The following is a 19451-nucleotide window of genomic DNA, read 5'->3' as shown; positions in this document are numbered from 1 at the left end:
ACCAAAGTGGTGCTTACTTTGCTTCAGAGAAAATTTTTTATTTTTCATCTAATTACTTTGCTCGATGAACAACGTCTTTCGCGAAGGCTTGGAAAACATTGGCTGGGTTACGGCAAAATAAGTTCGAGTTTTCCCAGATGCAAATGTTGCTCGTTGCTATTACCCACGTAAAGTAACAATCCCCGAACGGAAATCTTAATGACATGCTAATTAGTCGCCAGTCAATTCGATTTTCATAGTGTATTAGCATCAGCGTCTGATGTATTCACTAAATTTATTTTTTATAAATTTTTCTGGAAACACCGCATTACAATCTAGCAACTTTTACCGAGAGTTATTCTCGTATCCAAGTGCATACATTAGTATTGGTTCTCGTCAGAAATACTTATGCTCCTGAAATCTTGATACTTTTTTAAAATCCCGCATACCAATCTTAGATACTTTCTGAAAAATGTTAGGGAAAAGTTTTATTTTATCAATGATGCACAGGTAACTAAAAAGTTTATGCTTCAGCATAAACACAACAAACTTTTCAAGAACAAACTTCTTGTTTATTGAACTTGGAAATTATAACTTAAAAAAAAAAAAAAAAAAAAAAATTACTACCGTGGCTCGAAGGAGTGTCTCATAAGACCGAGCCCAGCTACGAGAACAGGAATTTAATAATCCCTCTCAAGTCCACTCTCCCGTCAAATATCACGAGCAAGGCTAACCTGTTATATTGCAATAACACTCGCTCCTTACTCGCTTACTTCGGGCTTTCGAGCCATCCACAAATTTCACCCTGTGTACGGAATGTGTAGGTGTATTTCGCTATCACTGTACTTCACAACTTCGGTACTGCCTCCACCTCCTTAAGTGGTCAGAGTCTCCTTGAGATGCCACTCGAGCATCGGCCCAGAAACGTGGTATAAAATGTCGGTAGCAGTACCAGCAAATTAGGTGCGAAGGGAAGTAAAATAGATGATTATTAATAATAGATGATTATAAATTAATTATTAAGACGACTTTCCACGTTTTGCAAAAATGACACGTCATATTAGCACTTTGTAAAACAGGTCCTAATGAATCGATACATGGAATTGAAGTATTTGCAGTTGAACAAAATATAAAATAAACTAATGTCAAATTTTTACCATTTATTACAGGCCTTTGTACCACTCAGACTTGGAGGGAAGTAGCACAAAAATATTAACGACGTAAATTATATAAACTCATCCGATAAATTGTTAATTTGGCAAAATAATCATCAAATATTATTTTCAAAGGTAGGGAAAGAGAAGCTGTAGGGTCTACAGATGATGACAGAGCTTGCATGAATTAATCAAGCCATCAATCAGCTAATACTAAATTTGACCACGTTTCCCACTGAACTACCGTGTTTATGTACATATTTATGAGCGTAGGCTCTTGCATGCGTGACGTGAGCATATTCGGATGCCTCTGTGCACGTGCATGGCTGAAAATAAAATGCAAACTAAAGCCCCTTGAATTACACAATCACATTTTAATTCTTAAATACATCGCAGGCTTTTGGATAAATTAAAAAATATGTCATTTTTTAATTTTAGGTACGAGCTGGGCTCTGATAAGCTGTACTCCGTGTCCTGGTACAAGGACAACGTACACATTTACAAGTTCTTGAAGAAACAACACGAAAAGCTGGTTTTCAATGTGAATGGCGTCACGATTGACGTAAGTTTCAACTATTTTTCTACAAGTTAAACTGATCCCATGAAATATCAACAAACACCTACTTTCAATACGAACTTTTTTGTCATTTGTTCCTTTAATTTGATCTTCCAAAAAAGGGTTTGGTAGAAAAGAGGGCTTTTACTTTACTGAATAAAAACTACTGGCATAAAAAACCACCTTAATCCAAGAAAGTGAATGGTGAATAAAAACGAAAGAAAAAAGAATCGATTGCAAAGGGGGCTTGTTGTGTATACGCACCGAAATAAAACCGAATGGAGTCGACGCTGCCCTGAGGCGCTCAAAGCTCTACAGAGTGGAGACTCCTACATGAGAGCTTTTGTCTCGACTTTCATTGGTCGCAAGGCTATCTATAGCCAATGATCTGTTCAAACGGATGGCATCGACGTACGAAAGTAGTAAAAGCCTGCGTATGGTCAGACGGCTCGAGAGCAGGATATCCACTGAGCATATAATAGGTACCCACCCTCTCTTTGACACTCTTAATACTCTTGCTTTGAAGATTTCGAAGCTTCTAGTACCCATCTAATACCAGGACGACATTCCATTACTTTGATTTAATTTCAAACAGATTTGGAAAACAGGGAGAACCTTACAACCATGAGCGACGTTTACTTCTTTCACGATGTTTAAACTCATATATTGAGTAAACCATGCGACTATTTTTATGTACACAAATTGAGTCCCTTAACTTATCTGTAGTCAAATAAGCCAAGTATCCTTAAAAATAGTAGACACAGCATCTTGTAGTGCCCACCAATAAAACTAAATCGTGTCCCAGTTGGCAGCTTTGATTGTAAAAGTAAGTAAAACAAATTTAACTGATGCTATGAATCCTATAACCATCAGTGAGTATATCAGCGTTGCTATTGTCTACCTGCATACAATATGTATACACTCGAATCGGAGGCTCTCCTTTGGGATGTTTTGTCGAGCCACATCGGCTATTTGTGGGCACCACTAATCCACTCCCCAACCCTTGATTCTAATCTTAGTAGTGGCCCCATGACATGCTGAAGCGAAACCGAGGGATACATTGTATTAGCTGGATGCCGTGCAATTGGCGGCCACTTTGCTGTTTGTGACGTTGGCGCAAAATGAGACGTCCTAGCACAACCACTTGGCACAACACACTTTGTTTTGGCTCACGTAGGTTTTAACAAAACATCATTTTAAAAATTTACTTTGTCCTACTGCGGCATAGGATTCAGTCGACAACGGACTTTGATACGATTTTAGACCGGAAATCGAAATCGACAGGTGAAAGGGGGTCACTCGCACGTCAACTAAAATTCAGGATAGGTATATTAGTGAATTTCGAGGAAAGACGCAAATAATTAATGTAGAAAACCAATAGCTAAATAAATTTTGGGTTGTTGTTTGGATAACTCGAGAGTCAGAGAATAAATAGTCGGTACAGTGTTGGAATAATGAAAAAGAACGCAACGAGTTACTAACTGCGCCAAGAGAAAGAGGAACAATTCGATCATGCATAAACATTTACATTTTGCACTCGAAAGGGGAAAAGAAAGGAAGAACGTATCTCGGTGCTGTCTACGCGAAAGTGGAACGATACTCTTTCGTATCTTGGGTGAGAAATCGCAAATTGCTTACATTTGCATTATTCATTGTACCCAAATCGATTTTCCTGAGTACTTTGAAACTGACTGATAAAGAGAAACAGTGTGTTATTTTTCAAAGACATGAGGCCCCCACCAGAACTTGTACTCATTCTCTTCCTTCTCTACATCTAGCAATATCGACTTCTTCCTCACTTATTCCTCTATAGCTGGAATTATATCTAGGATATCGAGCTCCGAACGGATCTTCTTCGGTGGTTCAAGGCTAAGATACTCTTGAGACACGAGAACGTGCTGCCATACGATTGTTGGTATGTCTTTTATCTTAAAAAATTTATTTATTGTTTCAAACGATCGCGAATTAAGATTATAGTTGCACTTATTTTTATCAAAATCTCATTGTATAGTCAACTGAGTATTAATAAACATATATCTTAAATACAGTTTTTGAGCTGTCTCGTCAAAGGTAAATAATTCGAGAAGATAAAGATGCCACCTTTTATGAGGTAAATTTTATGTTTTATATGTTTGGCAGACAAAATAATAAATGCTGCTTTTTTAACCACAAAGATAAAAAGATGGAATCTCTCCTCAACTTTTTTTATCACAAAAAATATATAAGGGCAAAAATTTTGATTGAATTGGTGTACATGCTTATCTTTAGGCTACGCAGATTATAAGCAGCAGCAGCAGCAACAATGCAATAGAAGTATTCGCTGCAAGCTCTAAAAAAAAAAAAAAAAAAAAAAAAGACCCCGTAAGGCACCCCGTAGAGAGCCCACAAGTTTCTACGTGTTGTTTTTTTTGCTTTCCTTTTCTTGTCGGCCAAGGAAAAATAGCACAGAATGAAAGAGACGAGTGCCAAGGACTGAAAGTAAGAATAGAGGACTGTGTAAGAAGTATTTCAATTTATTCGACCAAGTTCTTTCTACCATAGCGTCGAAGTTGGATATTCAAAGCCACGAGTACAACTACAACTCAAGTCCTCGCTTTTTACCTCTTTTTATTCTTCTTGTAACTCCTTACATCTTTTCTCGAGATTCAGACAAACTAAGTGCTACTCTCACTACATTATTGGCTGCTCTCCTTATTTTCACTGCAAATTTACTTTTTCCCTGTAATTTATGTCAAGAGGTCTTGCTACTTAATAGTTTTTCGATCTCGTACAATCATAGCTCAATCGTTTCAAAGGACTATGTCAAAAAATTGTGAAAAGGATAATTATCAGCTATTAACTTGACAGCAGTAAAAAAACTGACAGCTGTATTGACGTTCCACTGATCGATATACAACTTTCCAGCGAATCGTTAAATCAAACACAGGATCATAATTATTTAACAACAAGCAGGTCTGTCTCGTAGGACAAAAGTTTCGACCAAACACTTGATTTCACGATCAAGAAACTTTACATTAAATCCCCTTCAAGTAAGTTGGGAGTGCAGGATAAAAAAGTCGAACAAAGTGTTGGAGGAAAAGTGATCGCAGGGTAGAAAAGAAAGTTTGGCACATTTGAATTTTAAAGCACAATAATGCAAATCGAAATTGAAACAAAAACAATTTCGTACTTGCGCTTCCCGAACTTGGCTCGCAATATTTTTCTTCCACGCTAACTTTATGTCCAGTGCGTATAATATGTACTACTGGCGCATATTTGTGTATACAAGCTCCCTTTTCTTGGGCCAGAACAGCTTGTAAGACTCAATATAAAAAAAAAGAAAAAAAAAATTTGGGCCGCTCTTCTCCTCTGTGTCCTTCGGTTTAGTATATCTCTTGGGCAGATTTATTCAGTCTCTCTTTGAAGACAAACAATCATGCATCCACTTCCCCATTTACACACACACACACACACACACACACACACACACACACACACACATATTCTGATTGAAATCGCCACAGTTTTTACAATCTTACAAGAAGTTATTCTCTTAAATAAAACAAAAGACGTTTCACTTGTTTACTAACGTACACATTCTTGAAAATCCATTACTGCTCTACTGCAGTACATCGATTAATCGTTCAAACAATGTTGCCATTATTCTACAAATATACCCGTAAAAGATTATGAAAGTATTTTAAATTACATTAGAGATTGTACTCATGAGTAAGAAAAATTCCGTTTCTTACCTTGAACAGGATAATGCGCCCTTCAGATTACTTTAGATTGTTGCATAAAAATTTTCAATTCTCCAGTAAGAAATTAATTTAGCAAAGAGCGTAAAAATATCTCTTGGTGAGCTTTGATTGTCAATGTTGTACTGTTTCAGTAATAATAATACGGGCTTATCTCATATTATCAATATTTTGTAATTTAGTTCTTTATATTTGTTTCGCCTCTTCATTTGTACAAATGAATGACTACTCATTATGTTTCCTGAAAAAAAAGACTTGGAGATTAGTCTTTGGATTAAAGTATTCTGCATGCCTTAGAATAATTAAAATAGTCAAAAAGTAAAAAAAATAAAAAAATGGAAAAATGGAAAAATTAAAAGCTATGCTCGGCTCATTAGACAAAGGATCATTGAAGCTGAAAAAACGCCAGCCTGATTGATACTCGGAGCTCTGACGCCAGCTCATCTTCTTTGATCTCCTCCCTCCTCTCTGCTAATTATAATCTCCAGGTTTTGGAATAATTATTAAAGTTCCTAGTGAGAGGACTCTCTTCAAAGTCTACCGTCACTCTCACCCCACCCCATAATTCATCTCCTTAGGATGTACTTAGCCAAGTTGCGCGCTTAAGAAAACTCGCGCGTGCTTGAGTCTATATTTTCAGACGAGTTTTGGTTATTATAATTACACTAATGATACTAACGAACCGAGTTTTAATTGAGCGTGGACGATTTTATCAACGCGGCATAGTGGGCTCTACCAATTACTAGCACAAATGGGAGAGACGGATCACCTTGCCTATTCAGTCTACTACGCTGCACTTGCTTTCACTCTTTTGAGAGGCTTTCATCTTTAGTTTAGTGCCAGTTCTTTCTCTGTCGAATACATCAGTACAATGTGTATATTGCAAGGAAATATAAATTTTTAAGTACAAATAAAACTGCAAAGTGTATACTCATTTAGAGGCTTGCAAAAATTCGAGACTACGTTTTTTTTTCAGATACGTATACAATTCAAGAGAGAGAGATTAGAGTAAAGATTAGCTATAGTCTATATAGACTGTACGGTAATGGATTGAATATAACGAAATATGTTTGCCTAAAGCATGATCGTTTGTTATTAGTTATTATTTTATTTACAAATCAACAATTTAAATGGTAATGGCGAAGCTAAGGAGAAGCTGTATTCTTTGAAAATTTGAGGCCTCGCCAAACGTTGAGGCAACAGACATACGGTAACTACTGCCACTAATCGCCCTACTATTATTTTTCCGACAATATCTATGAAAAGGTCAATTTATTTCCTACTCTTTTAGTCGACAACTCGCAAGAATTATAAGTTAATTGAGCAATTCAATTTAGATTCATGAGGCCCTTCCCCAAAGTATAACAGTAGCCAACGCCATAATCGCATGGAGGGCTGGTGTCCAGTATTACATCGCTGCACGAGTATACGTGGGGTCTATTACGACATCGATCAACTTAAAACTCTTCCTGTCGACCTACGCGTCACATGCAAATAATATTAGCGGCTCACCAGCACGAAGCTCTGCATATAATAACTCCACTTATATCTATGTACCTTTACTCCACTCGAGGCTATCCCCCCAAAAACTGTTCCGCAAATAGCGGAAGTCCTTGCATTTTGTGGAGGATGATCGTGCGGCTGGAGGATCCACCTGGGAAATAGACGTCCTCTTGGACAATGAAATCCGCAGGGCAGTGGAAGTAGAGCGCGTTTGCATAATTTCAGTTGGGCGAAAAACGTTTTTCAGACGAGCTTCGAGCAGTGCGCTGTATTGCTGCTCAACTTGGACTGTGGGGATCATTATTTTCCAGATTAAAACACGTTAAAGTTGACGCAGCTTTTTTTCATACTATTTTTCGTGTAGCATCGTTGATTTTTTAAAGCTTTTGGAGAGTAAAACTTTGGTGCTTTCATCGATATTCGGTCAAGTGAAACGAAATCTCGATATGTGAAAATCGAGTAATTTGTAGAAAGAGGATAAATAATTGAAGGAGTATTATTTAATTACTCAACTCTTTTGGTATAACATTTCAAAATTACGAGTTATGCAATAACATTCATTATAATCCAACATTCGGAGGTCAATGGCTCGTTGACTTTATGATCGAACAAATGTTACTTGACTCAATTCATATAAAAAAATTACTCACAGACAAAGACATAAAAATCAGTACAATTGTGCTTTAAGTTATCCACAGACCATCGAGCACGTATAGAGAAAATTTGGCAGAGATAAAGAAGGTCACTAATTTTCGAGAAAATTAGTATATTCTGAGGTTAATGATATTAACAGAGAAATTGTATAAGGAAATAATTGGTAAAGAAGAATAAAAGAGGGAACGAGAGCGCTTGAGCCATAGATTCGTGACACGTAAACGTCATTATTTTGCAGATATTAACAAGGGCGAATTTTCTTTTTACCTCCTGTTTCTATCGCAATCAATACAAGGCTTTCAAATCGTATTCAGAGGTGTATTTATTTCTATACTATATTTTCTTTCCTCCTACTTTTAGAGTACGAAGAAACTTTTTCTCAACCCTTATTTCTTTTTTTAAAACTAAACCAAACACTGAATCCGATTTTTATTACTACGTTTCTCATCATAAGTATTGCTCGTCATCAGTATTATTCTAATGAATATTGTATAAACAGTTTCACTGTTAAATTAATACTCGTCATTCCTTCCATATTTACGATCCTAATATTACGTTTAGATAGTTGTCAACATTGCATTTTAACTGAAAATAAATGTACTCTCATAAAAACTGAGATAAAAATTTATGTTTGATAAAAATGAAGCTGAATTCTGAGAAAAATGAAGATTGAATCATCATTTGTAAAAAATATCTCTGTACTTCATTATTTTTGTACATATAAAAACCTATCAGCGGTAGCAGGATGAAAGCAAGTAGGGGCTTTAAAATCAGAATAATGAAAAACGGTATGGGGTATAGAGCAAGAAATTTATGCAAAAGAGGGAAAGGCAAAACGAGGGAAAAATATTTAAAGGATACTTGCATTAGGGACAAATAGATTATAACGCCACGACTCTACGCGTTCAAAGACTAGAATTTTTCCTCTCTCTCGCTCCTTTCCGATATTTTCCTCCTTCACTCTAGCCAGGAAGTTGTGCTCGATATTTTTTCTCTTCACTGCACCGTAAACTCACCGAAGCATCAAGCTAGCAAACTCCGCTTATTGTACGTATTCTATTTTTTTGATTCCATCGCTGCTTTTCTCGGATACAGTCGTTCCATCCTAGACTTTCATGGGAATACCCAGCGTACAAGGAAGAGGAAAATTCTCGGGGACAAACGAGCGATGACAATTTTTTTTCATATAACCGCAAGATACTTATCCATCTTTCGCTGAACTTTGCTCGCCATTTTTACTCTGATGCTTTAAAATACGATTATCATTTTCCTTCAATATATATATATGTATTCATCCTAGTTATGTGACTTCCCTCAAATTCAGGTTTTATATTTACAAGTAGTATTATCAACGTTTGGTCAGTCATATCTTGAAAAGTGAATGTAATGATAGCTGATTAATAAATTTAATATACTTAAGAATTTTTTGTTTTTTAATAATAGCTTAACCAAGTTACTATTTATACTAAACAATATTTAGGTACCGAAAAATAATAGAAACGTGAATACTATTGGCTCTTAATTTTCATTGCCGTAAAATTTGATAAATTGTTGCACTCCGTAGTAAAAATTTTTTGTTAATACAATCCATCAAAACTTATTTCAATCGTAGATACATCGGGTGTTCTAAGGAAAATGAGATAAGAGATTAATCTTATAAAGGCAAACATAAACCTTGTACTTAAAACAAAATTCACTGATTTTTAATTGACATATATTCGAAAAGTATGCAAGCGATTGAAATTTGATAAAAAAACGCTTTGTCGTAAAGTTCTTCTAGAAAATAAATTTTCGAGAAATTTTACATCATTGGATGAATAGAACATAAAAATACATTTTTTAATAACAATGAATAAAAGTACTTTGTTGATCTCTCCTAGCTCAACTAAATTAATAAACAAGTAACTTCAACAGTGATTTTTCGTTTGATCAACAGTTGATACATACAGAATCCGACAAAACAAAAACCAGCAAACTAATAAAGAACTTAGTAACTACAAATGATAAACAACCCCCCATCTTTGATTCTCTGTTGCAGCCGCACAAATCAAGCGACCAGTTGTTGCAGCTTCAGAGCGTGATCATCGACGCGACCGGCTACTACATGTGCGAAGTGAACACCGACAGTCCTGTGTTTAAGGTCGTAAAGGCCATGGCTTACATGGAGGTCATAGGTAAGCTCTACCCATGAATAGCACATATGTTTTCCGAAAACCTCATTGGCCTAATTGTTGATCAGTAGTATGCACCATAAAGCAATAGGTAAATTTATTGAACCATCCTAATTCTATACTGATTATGGTAAACACCTGGCCTCAGGCACGATATTCATTTCCGTAATTAACTTTGATCAATTTGTAGCGAAATCAATACATCTTCTCCTAATTCGATGTATATCATCTCGTAGTAAACTGTAATTAAATTAATTAGTGTACGTGGGGATACAAAACCCCTATCAGTTTCTCCATTCACTCAATATAGACTTTGTCTTACCAAAACAACAAATATTTATCCCTCCTCACAAACTCTCAGGTAAATCTATTTATACCACATTGTTGTTTTGTCAAAAGTTTTGCAGAGTTACCGAGAAGAAAAAAAAAGAGCAAAAACGTTTCCTCATTCAATAAACTTTGTAGCTTTCAAAAGTTACAAAGAGGAAGAGAACTGATGGGTTACAAGTCTTGAGAAAATATCAGTAACCGCAGTATTGCCAGTATTTGATGCTCTAGGAGATTCAAGTACCTTCCGTTGACCAATAAAAGCGTGCTTATGCTAAGCTTTTGCGCGTCTGAGCAGACGTGGACCTCCATCACTTGGTGTTTTCCCTGCTCTTTTGAATCTTTCTCATAAAAACTGCAATTTCCTCTTCAAAGAGGCATACATATATTGTTTTTGCCACGTAAGAAACGTTTTTCTTGATTTTTATCTGCTTTTAAAAGTGCCGAATAAATCTCTACTTATTTCTACCACGCAATTTGCACCAGTTAAAGGTAATAAAAAAAAATATAAGGAACAGCGTTCAAAATAATTTTCATCTCACCCCTCTTACGAGAGTGCTTGCAAGTCCTGCCAATGAGAACCTTTATTGCGTGAATTTTTTCTTCCCTCCTTTGCACGTCGTTAAGACGACGGTCCTTACGACTCAAGTTTGAGGAGAAAAAAAAGCCAGAAATAAGGCGACTGCAAAACGATTTACTCGGTATAAATAACGCAAAACAGCGCAATTCTCGCTTACATTAGGGCAACCAGTAATTAAATGCTCGAGTCGTAGTAATTAAACGACGTATAATTCCTGGCCACCACTACCACCGTATTTAAACAAGCAATGTAATAATTATTCAGTGTTTGAGCAGCTTGTATATTAATTGAGTGTTTTTCCTTCTCTAAGTTTGCTTCCGTTTTTAATCGCCTATTTAAGGACAAAAAAATTAAAAAAATATCAAGCAAGTAGTATAAAAAGCAAGTCGTTTGTGTGACAAATTCACATATATTTGTGTTTCGTACGTGCAGTGTTACGTAAGACGAGATGAAAACCAAGAAATCTTTTCCACGTAAATTTTTTTTCATAAAGTCTTTTTGCTGTTGCATAGCTGCAGTTATTAAAATCACGTATGAATAAGACTTATAACTTTTGCAAAGGCAAAAAATGAAGACTATAAAATCCAGACGATGAAAGTTACGTGGGCTGGATAGGAGTGAGAAAAATTTTCTAAATTTTTACGCCATCTCGCACTGTTTTGCAGTGTTGAATGAATCCTAAATTACGCAATGTAAAATGCAGGTTTCTAAGTTTGATTTATTCTCTGCTACTATGCCTTCAAAAAAGAAAAATGCAAATTCGAATTGGGCTGTCATAAAAAATTTGCATCAGTAAAAAAAAAAAAAGAAAAGAAAAAAAAGAAAGTAAGTCAAGAGCTGGTAACAAACAAGAATAGTCGTCATCAGTGATGTACCTTGCCAACGTTGACTTTCCGGCGGTGATTACGTGCATTTAAAGAGTCTGAGGTGAGAATTTTTCTGTTCGCAGATCCGCCTCGGGAGGGTCCGAAGATTACCGGTGAAGAGGAGATTTACGCCAGTGGTGATATTATGGCGCTGAACTGCACCAGCGCCTTCTCGTATCCAACGGCTCGGTTGCAGTGGTTCATCAACGAAATCGAGGTAAGTTGCAGCGTGTCATTTCTGTGTCGTTCTCGAAGGGCTCTCACATTTTCCCTCAATTTTTTTTTTTATCTTTTGTCTTTGCACCCCAGTTTTTTTTTTTAATCCTGTACCTATTTTTTAACGTTGTTGTTTTACATTATTCCGAGAATATTTCACGCCAAGATACTTGATCTACTTTTAACAAGAAAACCGACACGGGCAACAAAAATTTTGATCATGTTTTGAAAAATTTACCAGTTAACGAGCGGACTGTGAATTCAATATTCAAGAAATATAAAATACTTAAAATTTCCAACCCTATTAGTGGTAAAAAATTGGGATGATCAATCACTTGATTGATAAAATAAATAAGATATTAAGAATGAGGAAGGCAACTACGTAGTTTGTAGATACATCCGAAATTGTACTTTAATATGATTTTTGAGGTGTCAAATATTAAGTGATAATTAAGATGACATTAAAATTAAGTTGATTGTAATAAACAATTTAGGACAATTCTTCAAAAATGATAACTTACTTTAGCAGTTTTACCAATATTGCAATGAGCTTTTATATTTAAAATTCCATACGTATGCACACTAGAAAATAAATAAATAACCAGAAAAAATAAATAAATACAATTGTAATGAAAATCAAGCATTTAAAAATTATAATAACTAACGCTGTAATTCAGACCGCTGCGAAACAATTTTATTTCATAAATAGGCAATGCGATACAGAAGCTATACCTACACGTTTTGCACGCATGGGGCACAGCGACATTAATTATTACTTTTTAAGCTGGACAAAAGACACTGGCTTCGCGAACGGTATGGATTTTACGGAAAGGTTTGCCAGGATCTGCTTAATCCGAGCGACCCTTGGCTCAATCAAGTCAAATTTGCCACTTTTTTTGTACTTACCTTCATTATCCGCATAATAGCTCTCGTGTACTCAAACGAAGAGGTAAGTGGTGACTTGTTTGATGAAGGTAAAGCTTACATGCGGTTAGAGAGCCGAGAGATTAGATAAAGCTCCTCTCCTTTTGATCATTAATCACACCGATACCTTTACTTTGATTATGCATGTGAACGTAAGGGATTAATTTATGATGACAAGTAAAGTAAATTAAAGTTGAAACTAATAAATAAAGGAATCTCAAATTTTTGTTTAATTGTAAAGTAAAAACATAAACATACGGAAGTTTGATCTATTAGTTTTATTATGAGGTATAATTATATATTTATGTAGCCGATACTTTTGTCTCCTTCAACTGCATATTTTATTTTCGTAGCAAACAGGTACAAGATAGTTACCTTTTTTTTCCCTCTCCAACCTTTGCGTGAATCAGAGCCCTTGAAATTCCCTCGTCACTTTTTCCCTTTACAAAAGTTTCCGTAAGTCCCTGACTTTTCTGAGCTGCAAATAAAAACTCATATCACCTTAAACTGTCACACAACACGCTATTCTGTACAAGTCAATTTTTCGATTTAGTCTCCGATCGACAAAAAAATCAGGGTATGTGATAAGACATTTAAGTAATAAGAATTCGAGGTAAGAGTGATGGCACACAAACGACTTTTCATAAAAACTTTTCAGATGGAAACCAAGAAAAGGAGAACCTAGTCCCAAAGTGACGAAATCAGGAGTGTCCTCTTCTTTTTGCTCTCTACGAGCTTCAAAGATGATTTAATCTCGACTTCTTTTCTGGTATCATTTATCTCGAAGAGTAGAGGTGCCGCAGTAAGCGAAGAGTCGCAAAGTCAAGCCCTGTACCCCTTTATCAAGGGCTTACCAGCTCAAATCCAGATTAATATAAATCCCAGCGATTCTGCCCTCCCCCCCTCCTAACTAACACAAACTTCCTTTACCGAACCGCTTATCTACTCCAGCTTTATCTCTCTTTTCCTCCGGGCAAATTGAGTGGACTTTAGTAGTTCCATGGTTGAGCTGTCGCATTTTCGAGTGTACGAATGTCGACAAAGGCATAGCGAATAAATCCCAGATGAGATTCCTCGCATCAGTGGGAAAAGCACGTCCATTCTCCATATGCTTTTTGTAGCAGATATTCGCCTCTGACGGTGGACAGGGCGCGTCCTTTAATACTATTTTGGATGACGATGCCTTGGTTGTTCCTAAAAAAAAAGTGCCTTGGCCAAGCCTCTGATTTTTCAAAGGGATTACATTGCTTTGTCAAGTTTCACCAGTTTAAAAATTGCGAGGTTGGAGGAGTAAAATAAAACATCTTAGTTTTGGATAAAATATTTCGCGCACCCCTGATTTTTTTCATAAAGTAGAGCGTGCCTCGTTACCATTTTCTTTAAAAATACGTGCTCGTTGCAGTGCGAGCATGATTTGCGGAGGTACTTCAATTAAATTGTTAAACTAGAGTTACCACGAGTAGAGTCACCCATAATTCATGCCATTCGCGAAGCCGAGAGCATTAGCATATCTATTATATCCAACCGTGCAATGTACAGAAATACGAGTCGGTCGCGATCGTTTGCATTCGCACCTAGATTACAATTCATTCTCTCGAGAAAAACTGATTAGCAACGATTTTCTCTTTAAAATAGCGGATGTGAGGTGGTGTTGCCCGTATCCCCGGACAAAAATATAATTATGCGCCCGTCGGACTCGAATTATCGCAACGATTATTGGATTTGCCGCTCCGCACTGGGCCCCCAGAGAACTTTTTTTTTCCACCGCATTGCAACGCTTTCCACCATTTTCTCCCTCAACCTAACTTTGTACAGTAAATTTTTTTTGAGCGACACATTTTTTGGCTTCCAAAGCAATTTCCGCTTTTTCTTTCGCAGGTCCCTCCAGCCTCGGAAGTGTTGCATTCGACGTATCACGGACTTCACAGTACGCGTTCGAGTCTCCGGTTGGAGCTCAAACCAAGGCATTTGACTCACGACAGGATAAAAATCACGTAAGAGTAGGAATAATAATATTCCAAAAATCACATACTCTTCAATCAGACTTTGCATGTAAAAGAATTTTTTTTTTCTTTGTTTTCTGTGCAGATGTGTGCAGACGGTGCGTACGTCACCACAAGCTACCATACCTTTTTTGGATGTCAGGGAAACTCAAATTTCCGGTAATTATAAATTATTACTGTTGATAAATTAATGTACTAGCTGGTTTATTATTTTAATTACTTAGGTGTTAATGACAATTCAAACAGCGTTATGTGCATTTTGTATGCATAAATTCTTCATTTACACAACATTTATCGGTTCACTCTTGTCCTTCTGATAATATTCCGGTACAATAAGATTATCAATGACAGAGTGCCCTACAATTTTGCTTTTCTTATGGTTATTTGTTACCATAAAATAAGCTGGACATGCAATCAGTCGATCTCAAATGCTACACTAGGAGTATGCAAAATAATCTATCAAGTTATGCCCAGTAATCAACGATTATCGGTAACCAGCACGTTAGGTCTCGTTACCTAAATCATATTTTTCACGTAATTGCGCTTTACTTAACTCATACGTTTTTGACTTTGGCCACTGTACGCCCAAAGCTTGCAGTATTCATGATGAAGATACTACAGCTACTGCTTTCTACTGGCAACCTATTATTGATGGTCAAGTTGCTTTGCAAAGCAACGGTCATTGACACAGCATTATGATACGTGGCTCTCAGAAGTTCAAGCATACATGAAGAAGTATATATTTTTTCGAGATTATTTCTAAATTAAAAAAAAAAAAAACCAATTTTTCCAATTTAATTAAATCATACTACTACAAACAAATTTTAGCTCTGCATATAAAAAATGTTTTGGATGTATTAGATAAGTTATTTAAAGAATACCAAACAAATGTTTCTTATTTTAAAACATAGGAAAAATCTGAGGAAGCATCACGAAAGTTATTAAAGCTTTCTCGTGCTCTATACATCAGTTTCTACAAGAAAAAAGGAAAATTTTCGTTGAATAGAAATTAATAAGCCATCGTGAAGACAAAAGTTAGTGAATTAATTCTTTTACAAAATCCAAATAGCATGCTAGCACTCAATATTTAAGTGTTTGGTTGTTGAAAAACTCGGATCATTGGCAGAACCAAGCGCTTGTAGTCCCTGTCAAATGAGCAGATGCACGAAGCAATGGGCAACAATTGCGCAAACTTAAAATTACGAACTAACGATCGACTGTTTGTGCAACGACAAATGCGCAAAATGAGCCTCTACGACAACCAATGGCATTTGTGGGATGAATATAGAGCCATCATACCAAAATACATAACTATGATGTATGCGTACCAATGGCTTCATCAAAAAGGCCAAATGTGCATGCACCTGTTCGCGTATTATCGATTTGCTTTACCCCACAAAGAGATTCCCATGGAAGGGTACATGGGGACAAACGCAACAAACAGGGCTCATTCAAAACAAGAGCGCATCACATGCAAGGACATGCACCTGAATCATTTCGCACGAGTCATTTGCCATGTATTGACGAAGCTCAGATAGGGTACATCTGTACTGTGATTGGTTGATTATTAACGATCCAGAGGTACAGTATGGGAATAGTGTGGCAGCGATGCGTCACCGAATGTCCAGTGGGAAACGCCACTACGGAGCCATTTGGTCAATCCATTGTTGAGACGCTAGGCCTACTCCTAACGCTCCTTGTGTCCTCCTCTACGCTTGGATGATTTCTGGTTTTCGACATACTAATACGTGTAGTAGGTTTACAGTTACCTGGAATAATCAACCTCCACCCCCGTAAGCTTTGATTTATTGGTTGTCGTACGCCATACACCAAGGAATTCACGATTTATCGCATTGTTCTACTATCGCACACATCACATTGCCAAAATTGTATTTGATTGCAAATTAATTGATTATCCAATTAACATCCGATTATCATATATGAATGTAAAGAACCCAGGGGTAAGAAACGGTACAAGTGAAAAAAATAGTCAATGAAAAATATATATACATATCAAGAGACAGTTGATAAGCATGATGAGATACATAGATAGTAAAAATTCGAGGTATGCAAGCTCTTCTGAATGTTTAAAGGAGAGAGCGAGAAACGTTAGCTTAAACCGTACAAGTAAAAGAAAGAATGAGGAGTAGAGAAAAGAAGGATAGGTGATCAGATGCCAGAAAAGCCATGGGGTAACTTGGACAAACTGCTCTTAACAACCTTCGATTTTCTCGTCAAAACAAATCGTTTGTGGAACGTCTCTTGCATCTACCATTTTCTACCTCTTTTTAAGTTACGTAACCCCATTCTACATCGCTTCTTGGTTGAAGATATTTTCCTACAACTCCACGTTACTCTCCTTCGGCTTTTTTCGTCGTTGTTGGCTCGCTTTGACTATACGTTACACTTCACAACCTGATCGTCTTTTACTACTACAGAGTGAACAACAGTACAAATAACTCTAGCCAACGTACTTATTGTACCACTTGTCATAAAACATACCTGTATTTTATTTTGTGTGTTATGTACTTTTTGTGTATCTTGATAATATTCATTAATATATCTTGTTGATCTGTATTACTTTCATTTAGGTACAAGCAGAAAACATCACAATTTTTCGTAAGAAAAAAAAAGGTACGACATAAGCTTTCGGAATTGTGACTAATAGTCTTGAAAAAAGTGGTCGGTATTCATATACTCGACGAGCGATACTCAAGTGCCAGCTGAAAAAAAACAGAGAATAAAGATCCACTTAATGTGACGTATATTCCTCCCATTTTATTACCTCCATTATTTTTGTTACTTTACTCAAATAATGGCATACATGTGTTGTATCTCGTTGGTACAGTTACTCCTTAGATTTGTGGTGTTAAGAAAATTTTTTTTTTATTTCCTAACAAATTAGATTTACCATGATAAAAAACTACATACATAAGACACATCATCCACTTGGACGAGCCATGAATAATAAAAAAAATGTATTATGCCATCAAATGTTTACTAAAGTAACAAAGTACAGTCTTACGATGAAGCTAAATTTTAAAAATTAAGAAACAAATTAAATAATGCCGAGAATCAAAAACAATCATTCTGACATAGAAATAATAGTTTTGTCTGCATAAAGACAATAAAAAACTGGGCACAGACCCTAAGGAGACGTGGACAAATGCAGCTTGACGAATGACGATTCCAGTGAGTAGACGTAGGAGAGTATGATTAAAGGAGTAGGTGGGGAAATGAGCGAAAGAGAGGGTGGGTGCGCTGTTCCCTTGTTACTTTGATTCTCAAAGGGTAGGAGGAGACCCTCATCTGTTTCCCGGACCAAGTGGCACTGCTTGATACCGACATTACTCAGGGACCACTTGCTTCCTCTGTCTCTGTCTCCCTTCCACCTGTCCTTTCCATGGCACAGAAATACCTGTACAGATACACTTGATAACTTGTCTCCATATGTTACATTTGCGTACATTTACACGTTTCTACGTTTGAAGACATCAAAAAAGCGCTTATTCAGTCGAAACGTTTTGTGTGTTGCAGTTCAAGGCCAGGCAAGTAGTCTATCGAGGCCCTCGGCGGTGCTGTTCGTGCTGATGCTGCTTTCGGTGCTGCTCTGCAAGGATTGAAGAACACATCGACACGTAGCAGGAGCAATCCTTCTGTACTACAGGTGTCTCTTTTACGAAAAAAGACAATCATTGCCTTCTCGAACGGGCAAGCAGACTCGTTTACTCTCTGGCGAGGTCCGACCTACCGCAGCATAAGTAGCATCGAGACTAAAAGGGTACAATATTACTACTGCCACTACTTTAGAAAGAAATTTTTTTGTCCTCTTTGTATGCCTGCAAAGTTCTCTCTTAACTTATAAAAATTTTCCAGTGTATAGTTTCTTTTTTAGCTTCCTTAAAGCTAATCCTGGTAAAATTTCACCCTCTAGCTGTACTGTGCAGTTCGTTACTGTAAACTTTAATCCTTCAATTGTGTTTTTTTATCTGGAAAAGCATAATTTTTCAAATTATTTGTAATTTACTTTTCTTTTGTTTACTCAAGACTTTGGACATTAAACAAAAATGATATTATAAAATTAGATAGCACGAATTATAACGTATCGTGCTCGAGCATCCAAGAGGCCGAAAATGTAATGTACAAAAATATTAACGATATAAGGGCCGTTTGCACAGAGTGAATAAAAAATAAATGTATGTCATCCGATGTACGTTTACATGGCACATGTACATAAGTACATAAAAGCACATAGGTATAGAATAAAATGTAAGAAAAATATTGTACAGTCTCCCTCTATTGCGAAAAAGAAAAAAAAATAGAAAGGGAGTGTAAGTATAGGTATGCTCGTGTATTTCCTTATCGTAGATGAAGAAAAAAAGGGGGTGGGGAAACATAAAAAACCTGAGAGCTGTGACCGAGCGAGCACCTGGAAAGCTCGTCACGATCATTCTTTACCTCGTGCAAAGCCTTGGTGAAGTACAACGTTATATGGGTGAGTGAAGGTGCCACGAGCGGTGTAAATAGAACGAGACCAGTGAAGGTATGACAAGGAAAAAAATAAGGGTGACTGCTTCTTTCACCCCTTGTTTGTGCGCTGTGCGTGAACACTTTTTTCCAGCCTTGTAAATATACTCTTTCATGCTTTAAATTATATTTGTCAAATATGTAAGACACTCGATACTAAAAAATAGTAGGAGGGGTGGAGGAAATAAATTAAAAAGTCAGTTTTTTGAAATGTCAGTGCTGTGTACCACGATGACAAGTGTTTCGGCAGTCGG

The 19451-nt window shown here is 36.6% G+C and overlaps 1 protein-coding gene across 1 annotated transcript in view; it reads left to right on the top strand.

Moving 5' to 3' along the window:
- The window catches only part of LOC106641433 (uncharacterized), a 34914-nt gene extending 16462 nt beyond the window's left edge, over positions 1 to 18452 (top strand). Inside the window, exons 3-8 of the mRNA XM_089588906.1 lie at positions 1572 to 1695; positions 9622 to 9757; positions 11611 to 11744; positions 14546 to 14661; positions 14756 to 14829; positions 18208 to 18452. Of these exons, the coding sequence (XP_089445032.1) occupies positions 1572 to 1695; positions 9622 to 9757; positions 11611 to 11744; positions 14546 to 14661; positions 14756 to 14829; positions 18208 to 18293 (670 nt within the window). The 3' untranslated portion in view covers positions 18294 to 18452. The remainder of the gene's footprint in view (positions 1 to 1571; positions 1696 to 9621; positions 9758 to 11610; positions 11745 to 14545; positions 14662 to 14755; positions 14830 to 18207) is intronic.
- Positions 18453 to 19451: the final 999 nt, after the last annotated feature.

The sequence above is a fragment of the Copidosoma floridanum genome, unplaced genomic scaffold (genome assembly GCF_036245765.1).
Source record: "Copidosoma floridanum isolate Cflo_tuat_1 unplaced genomic scaffold, Cflo_Japanese_pri ptg000007l, whole genome shotgun sequence".
Lineage (NCBI taxonomy): Eukaryota > Metazoa > Arthropoda > Insecta > Hymenoptera > Encyrtidae > Copidosoma > Copidosoma floridanum.
Note: the sequence above shows the minus strand (reverse complement) of the source record. Positions and strands in the feature narration are given on the sequence as shown.